Source organism: Culex pipiens, chromosome 3 (assembly GCF_016801865.2).
Source record: "Culex pipiens pallens isolate TS chromosome 3, TS_CPP_V2, whole genome shotgun sequence".
Lineage (NCBI taxonomy): Eukaryota > Metazoa > Arthropoda > Insecta > Diptera > Culicidae > Culex > Culex pipiens.
The window spans coordinates 50,122,311-50,130,536 of record NC_068939.1 but is presented as its reverse complement, the minus strand read 5'-3'; the positions used below and the strand labels follow the sequence as shown (position 1 = coordinate 50,130,536).

The 8,226-nt window shown below is 39.1% G+C and overlaps 1 protein-coding gene across 1 annotated transcript; it reads right to left on the bottom strand.

Annotated features, from left to right (window-relative positions):
* Positions 1 to 6,625: 6,625 nt before the first annotated feature.
* On the bottom strand, positions 6,626 to 8,226 carry LOC120413247 (nedd8-activating enzyme E1 catalytic subunit). Its single transcript, XM_039573976.2, has 2 exons — positions 7,949 to 8,226; positions 6,626 to 7,885 (listed from the first exon to the last, which is right to left on the bottom strand). Exons 1-2 carry the CDS (start codon positions 8,115 to 8,117, stop codon positions 6,693 to 6,695), a joined length of 1,362 nt encoding a protein of 453 aa, XP_039429910.1. The 5' UTR covers positions 8,118 to 8,226; the 3' UTR covers positions 6,626 to 6,692.

Genomic DNA, 8,226 nt, shown 5'->3' with positions numbered 1-8,226 from the left:
TGCCAGTACTACGGCAGATATTTCAAAATCTTAATTTTTTAAAGTAGAGCAGTTCTCTCAGATTTCGGTCATTCGATTTTTTTTGTATTTTTTAATCCGACTGGAACTTTTTTGGTGCCTTCGGTATGCCCAAAGAAGCCATTTTGTATCATTAGTTTGTCCATATAATTTTCCATACAAATTTGACAGCTGTCCATACAAAAATGATGTATGAAAATTCAAAAGTCTGTATCTTTTGAAGAAATTTTTTGATCGATTTGGTGTCTTCGGCAAAGTTATAGGAATGAATACGGACTACACTGGAAAAAAATGATACACGGTAAAAAAATATTTGGTGATTTTTAATTTAACTTTTTATCAAAATGCCAACTTTTCAGAAATTTCCAGGTTGCGCAAAAAATCTTTGAGCGAGTTATAAATTTTTGAATCAATACTGACACCTCCGTGTACGCACGAGTGCAAGCAGCAGTCAAGTGCTCAGTGCTCCATCGTTTTTTCGAAATTTTTCGCCGTAATTTACCGGGATTAGCCGCGAGTTTGCTCCTGCAGCATGCCAAGGGCCGGCCGTGGCCGTGGCAGTTCGAGTGCGGCCTCGAAAAACCCGCGAAGTTCGTCTACCGGCCGTGTGCAAAAAGGTAAACAACCCAACGCCGCGTCGTCCGCCATCGCGCCGGGGAGTGTGTGCGCCAAAGGATTCGACCCGAAATTATTACACGCTAATTACCGCGTCCAGGATCGCAGCCCTATTAGGCTCCGTTCAGCTACTTCCGGCAATCCGTCGACCGATGGCGCTTCAACATCCGCCAACATTCCCACCAGTAACAAGTTCGCGAGACTGAGTGACGAGGAAAGCAACAACAACAACACCGACGGTAGCACTACCGACGACGACGACGACGATGGTCGTACACGGAAGAAAGTGATTTCGCCAAAAAAAGTAATTACTCCAAAGGAACGACGACCACCACCAATTTTCGTTTTGGACACGTTGGCGGACGATGTTGACGAGCAGCTGGAAGGCCTCGTGTACTGCCTCAAAATAGGTAAATCGTCAGTGCAAGTGTTCACATTTGACCAAAAGAACTTCGACCTAGTTGTGGAGAAATTGAAGCGTAAAAACTTCAAATTCTACACATTCGACCCCGTGCAGAAGACCGCTGTTAAGATCGTCTTGCAGGGGTACCAAGACCGCCCGACCTCCGTCCTCAAGGAGCACCTCTCGGGTGTCGGAATAACGCCGCGAGACATAAAAGTCCTCTCGCGGAAGACAACAGTCACAGGTACACACACACTGTACCTGTTGTACTTCGATCGCGGCACCGTCAAACTTCAAGACCTGCGGCGGACTAAGGCGTTGGACGGTTTTTGGGTAAACTGGCGGTTTTACTCAAAAAATCCGACGGACGCAGCGCAATGTCACCGATGCCAGAAATTCGGCCACGGCTCGCGGAACTGCAACCTCCGGCCCCGCTGCGTGAAGTGCGGTGAGTCACACCTCTCGGAGATGTGCGCACTGCCACGAAAGGCGGACTTGGGGGAAAATGCAGAACAAACCAAGCCGCGCGTAAAGTGCGCGAACTGCGGCGGTAATCATACCGGTAATTACCGCGGATGCGTCGCGCGGAAGTCCTACCTCGAGGAGCAGGAAAAGAGAAAGAAGAAAGCAGCAGCGTCCCATCCTCCTCAGCGAAGTACGAGCGCAGCCGTTCCTGCAGCTGGCCAGCGTACGGTTCCAGCGGACAACCCAGCGATCCCTCCTGGATGGGGGCGGTCGTTTGCAAGCGTGGTCGCTGCCGGTAGCGGCAATGCGGCCCAGCAAGAAGTCACCGGGGAAGATCTCTTTACCCTGCCGGAGTTCTTTGCTCTCGCGGGGGAGATGATGACGCGGTTTCGGACCTGCCGTAACAAGGCGGAGCAATTTCTGGCCCTCGGGGAGCTGATGATCAAGCATATCTATAAAGGATAAAAAATTGTGATCTAGTTTTAAGCTTTCTCTATTTCTATCCCCTTTCCCTTGCAATTTTAGTAAGTTTTTTTTCTAATCTTTTTCTTACTTTCGGTAACCCCTTAACTACAAGCAACAATTGTTCCAAAATGGATTATGATGTAACACACAGCTGAAAGGAACTCCAAAACTCTGTTATGTATTTCAAAAGAACTTATTGTATATTGATAATTCACCAATAAAACCGAATTGAATTGAATTGAATCAATACTGATTTTTTTTTTTAAATCGAAATATTGGTCGCAAAATTTTTTCAACTTCATTTTTCGATGTAAAACCGAATTTGCAATCAAAAAGTACTCCAGTGAAATTTTGATAAAGTGCTCCGTTTTCAAGTTAAATCCATATTTAGGTGACTTTTTTGAAAATAGTCGCAGTTTTTCTTTTTGTTAAATTAGTGCCCATGTTTGCCCACTTTTGAAAAAAATATTTTTGAATAGCTGAGAAAATCCTCTATATTTTGCTTTTTTGAACTTTTTAGATACGAGCCTTGGTTGCTGAGATATTGCCATGCAAAGGTTTAAAAACAGGAAAATGATGTTTTCAAAGTCTCTCTCAAACAACCCACCATTTTTTAATGTCGATATCTCAGCAACTAATGGTCCGATTTTCAATGTTAAAATATGAAACATTCGTGAAATTTTCCGATCTTTTCGAAAAAAATATTTTCAAAATTTTTAAACCAGGACTAACATTTTAAAAGGGCGTAATATTGAATGTTTGGCCCATTTGAAATGTTAGTCTTGACTTGAAAATTTTGAAAATATTGTTTTCGAAAAGATCGGAAAATTTCACAAATATTTCATATTTTAACATTGAAAATCGGACCATCAGTTGCTGAGATATCGACATTAGAAAATGGTGGGATGTTTGGGTGAGACTTAGAAAAAATCAATTTTCCTGTTTTTAAACCTTTGCATGCCAATATCTCAGCAACTAAGGGTCGTATCAACAATGTTCAAAAAGCAAAATATAGAGAATTTTCTCAGCTTTTCAAAAATATTTTTTTCAAAGGTGGGCAAACATGTGCACTTATTTAAAAAAATGAAAAACTGCGACTATTTTCAAAAAAGTCACCTAAAAATGGATTTAACTTGAAAACGGTGCACTTTATCAAAATTGTAAATTTGATTTTACATAGAAAAATGAAGTTGAAAAATTTTTGCGACCAGTATTTCGATTTTTTGAAAAAATCAGTATTGATTCAAAAATTTATAACTCGCTCAAAGATTATTTGCACAACCTGAAAATTTCTGAAAAGTTGGCATTTGATGTCCACTAAAACATATCAAAAAATAAAAAAAATAAAAACAGTGTTTTTTTGCAAATCAAATTTTAGTGACAAAAAGTTAAATAAAAAAACACCAAAAAATTTTTTACCGTGTATCATTTTTTTCCAGTGTAGTCCGTATCCATACCTACAACTTTGCCGAAGACACCAAATCGATCAAAAAATTCCTTCAAAAGAAACAGACTTTTGAATTTTCATACATCATTTTTGTATGGACAGCTGTCAAATTTGTATGGAAAATTATATGGACAAACTAATGATGCAAAATGGTTTATTTGGGCATACTGAAGGCACCAAAAAAGTTTCAGTCGGATTAAAAAATATAAAAATTTAAATTGAAGAAAAAAGACAGATTTCGTAGAAAATTGCTCTATTTGCATTTTCCTGTTCTGAAAATCGATCGTGTCGAGCCACCCTACGTACGGTCAAATAATGTCAGGATTACTTATAATTAATAATTTGCAACATGAAAATTATAAAAATGTATTTTTAAAGACAATGCTGCCGTTCTACGCATAATTGTCCCATGTCATTTTTTGACGCTTGTGACCTTTTGACATTTTTAAGTTTAGTTTGTCGTATACTTTTCGAAAAACCCATAAAATCTAGTACTTTGTTCGGAAACTCATCAAAAACAACACCAAGTCTGTTTGTCCCATCGTTACACTTCTACGCATAATTGTCCCACCAAGTATTTTCTTTCACGGAATCATTAGTTATACGAAGCATTGAGTCTTGTTTACATACTGTATAGCAAGAGGATCATAAACAAGAGTGATAAACTATTAACTGGGGCGATTGGGGACACATAGGACGAATAAGAACCCACGGGACAATTATGCGTAGAAACACAGAAATCGATCGAAAAATTTCAATCGCGTTTTTCTCAGTTGCACTTTTTTGAACATGGGACAATTATGCGTAGAACGGCAGAATGCTTGTTAGAGAATTGAGATAAATTTATATTTTTTCCGAAATGCACATTTATTTCCAAACATCGGGAAATTTGAGAATCGGCGGCAACTTCTCTGTGACTGAAAAGTTGCGAGCTGCAAAATTGTATGAAGCTTTGTATGGGCGAACCAATGACACAACATGGGTTCTTTGGTCATAGGGAGAGTTCTATAAAGATTGAGCAAAATCAAACAATCAAAATGAAATCCATTTCTGGTTTTGATGGAGAATTGCTCAAATAGTTTCTGGCAATCAATTGAAATAGTGAAAAAGATACATACATTTGCTAGGTGTTTTCTAATTAGCCTTCATTATCCCATGAATAAAAGATCGTCAACTATTGTTCCGATTTCGAATGTTAATAAATTAAATCCTTGTGAAATATTTCAAATCCATCGGATTTTTTAATTTCAGAATCATGCCTTATAACAGGGCAAAACCTCGTGCAAAAATTCGTTTTTTGAAAAGATTTAATTTTTAGCATTTAGAATCAAACTAAAACTTGTCGAGCTATCATTATTTGAAAAAAATAAGGTTGAAGTCGAGGTTGAAGTCCAAGAATCAACATTGTAGATAATTCTTCCCGCAATTTTAAAAAATTGGGAGAAAAAATGGGATGGACATACATGTATGATTGGATTCTTTTAATAAATCAAAAAAAGCCTAATATCATTTCTTTGCTTAAACCCTCAAAAAGCTATAACATGAAATTAGTTTTGAAATTTATATGTATTTTCAACACATTTTTTTTAACCCAACTAAATATGAGAAAAAATATGTATTTTTTCATAGTTTTTTGGATTCGCAAAAAAAAATATTTTTCGTTGAAAATTAGATTTTTAGAAAAAAAACAGCGTTTGTCGAATAACCTTCCTCCTTTTTTTTTCAGGGTGACCACTCAACTCCCATTTTCAAATTCCTGACTTTTCCAGAAACTCAAATAATAAGTATTTCTTACATTTTCAAAATTCTAAGTGTAAATATGAGTATCCGGCGCCGTCACTCCATGCTGTATTCAAACTCTTAGGAGCCCAGGGCGACGAAGTTCATATAGTTTAAAAAGAAGACACTAGTATAGTGGTTGGTACTAGCAATAGTGGCCGACGCTAGGGTCGACAGCTATAATGCCAACTTCGATTTTTTTCTTATGATTAGAAAAAAAAAGAAAAATCTTTATAAAAAAATCAATATCGACCATCGGAAAAAAAATCTAATTGTATTTTTTAAATACCATTCACAATTTTCGTAAAAAAAAGAAACTTAACAAAATATGTATTAAAAAAAAAAACTTTAAAAATGGAAGCACTCTTTATTTTGATTCAGAGTAGCAACATAAACAGTTAAGTCTTCGAAAAATAACCGAAAGCCTAACAATATTTATCATTTCAGTTTACATTTTCAAACGTATATTTTTTTGATATTTGGAATTGGCAAAAAGTTAACATAACTGAATTTAATGTATTTTTAATATTATTATATTTGAAATCAAAAAAACGCTTAAAACATGATTGCTGGAAAGAATTTAGAAAAATATCAAAGAATTCGTTTTAAAAAAGGTTTTTTTTTCAAGTTCCCTTTTTATTTTTGTAAAAATTGATGTTGAAGTTTTGAATCAATGTTAATTTATTTAGTTGTCAGTATTTAATTTATTTTAACAAAAATATTCGACGTAAACACATGGAAAAAAAAATTTGAAAATATTCTTGAATTTAGTTAAACAATTAAAAAACTTTAACACAAAAAAAACATTGCCAAACTCAAGTTGGAATCTTTTTTCAAATATTCAATTAATGTGACAAAATGAAACATGATCATTACTTTACGCTGGCCATAATCGTTAAAATCAGGCTTTACTTTCTATTAACTCGGTTTTTGTATTAAGTTAGATGTTACCTCTTGTTTGATAAACAAAAAAAATATAAAAATCTTTTGATTCATAATAAAATGTTATGAAAATCTGTGTCAAATGCCTTAAATAGCCATTTCATTATCAAATACGTTGATGAATGAAGGGACCATAAATTAACAACATATTCCAAAAATGTTCAGGATTCGAAAAATAATTTTCAATCAAGTATGCTTGGGATTCTGGACTTTTCCCGACTTTTTGACAAAAAAAAAAAATACAAATTCCCGACCTTCTTGATTTTTGACAGATTTTGGCGAATTCCCGACTTTTTCCCGATTTCCCGACTTGAGTAGCCACCCTGTTTTTTTTTTGCAAATTTTATGTTCAATCGAATGTAAAAATATCAATGTAAAAAGCAGTTTGAAAACCTTAAAATAGATTTTAATAAAACTTTGGCAAAGACGGTTAATTAGATATAAAAAAAACCTATTTTTGAAAAAAAAATCAATCGAAAAAAAACAGCTCATTCCATTTTAAATGAAATATTTTATTAACGCTTCCCTTATCGTATTTTCATATCACTTCACTTTCCCTCAAGCCATCTCCACCTCATTGCCGGCAAACTTGAGCTTGATAAGAATCGTGTTCGGATTGGTCACGTCCGCCACCATCAGCTCGTGCCCATCCTGCAGTCCCAGCTCGGCCAGCGACAGGGTCAGATTTTTGCGCGTGGCCTCCTCAATGCTCTTGACCGTGGCCATGTAAAGGGTCTTGTTTTTACCCTCGATGGTGGCCGTCAGCCCGGGACTCTTCATCTGGAACTCGGCGTTGTCGCACAGGTGCTGAATCAGATCTTGCAGTGTCATGGTCGCGGGATCGGTGACCTCGACCGGACGTGGAACTTGACTGCAAGCCAGGCAGTCTGGTTTCTTCTCCGCTTCGTACGTGTACGTGTAGATTCCGTCGCTGTCGTTGAAGACCATGTAGTTGTTCAGCGTCTCGCAGCAGCTCGAGGCAATCTTGAACACCTCGGTGGCACAGGCGGCCGCGATGACGGCATTTGTGCTTGCCACGGCTGGGATGATGTTCTTCAGGACACCTTGAACCAGCCGGTAGGACAGACCAGTGATGTTGAACGTGTTGGCCCGATCCTGGGCTTTCTCGTACACCCAGGTCAGATGCTGGGGATCGTCCCCGTCGAGGGACACGTCCGCTCCGAAGGGCATCTCCTTGGGCCATTGGATGATCTTAACGTACTCGATGCAATGCTCCGGAAGGCGCGGAGTGTTGGCAATCGTACAAAGCGGGTAATTGACCTGCGGCGGGTACAAATCCAACGTGCAATCAATGCAAGCCGACACCCCGGGCAAGATGACCCTAGCGTTGCCCTTGAATCCCTCGGTTCCACCATCCACCAGCGGAATGATCGACGTTTCGTCCACCGACCCGTCCTCCTCGTACTCCACCATTGAGATTAACATTCCGTTGATCCAGCGGCGGGCCACGATCGAATCCAGCCCGCACACAATGATGTGAAACTGGCGGTAGAAGCTCGCGTCAAAGTCCTGAATCTTACAGAAGTGCGCCGTCACCGTGCATCCCGGAACGCGCCCATTGATGAACGCCGCCGCGCATTCTGCCTTCGACCGGCCAATGTCCGCTCGGCGGAACAAAAACTGCCGATTCAAATTGGACAGCTCAATCGTGTCCATGTCGATTACGTGAATGTCCCGAAAGCCCATCAGGGCGAGATCCTTCAGCAGCTCACAACCCAGCCCACCGGCACCTATTCATAGACAAATAAAATCAATCAAACAACACAATAAACCTCAAAACTCGCCCAACTTACCAATGACCAGAATCTTGCACGTATTCAGCAAAAAGTCCAGCGTCTCCGTCGAGGCCGTAAAGTTCGGCGGACAAAACGGGCCGGACCGTTCCAAGATCTTGCGCAGATGGTTCCACCGCTTGCCCGGCAGCTGCTCTCCTCCGGCGGCGTTTGTGGTCGTTTCCATCATTGTTGGACAAGTTGCAGCAATCCAATAATTTGCTGTTACAAAGTTGCCGGTTCCTGATGCTGCCGGGGCGGATTTTTCCTTTTGCACAAATTGCACAAAACAAAACAAA

Excerpts from the sequence above, each read along its gene's own strand:
- LOC120413247 (XM_039573976.2), bottom strand. The coding sequence starts at position 8,117 with ATGATGGAAACGACCACAAACGCCGCCGGAGGAGAGCAGCTGCCGGGC. Across the intron at positions 7,886-7,948 it reads GTGCAAGATTCTGGTCATTG|GTGCCGGTGGGCTGGGTTGT; the intron begins GTAAGTTGGGCG and ends GTCTATGAATAG.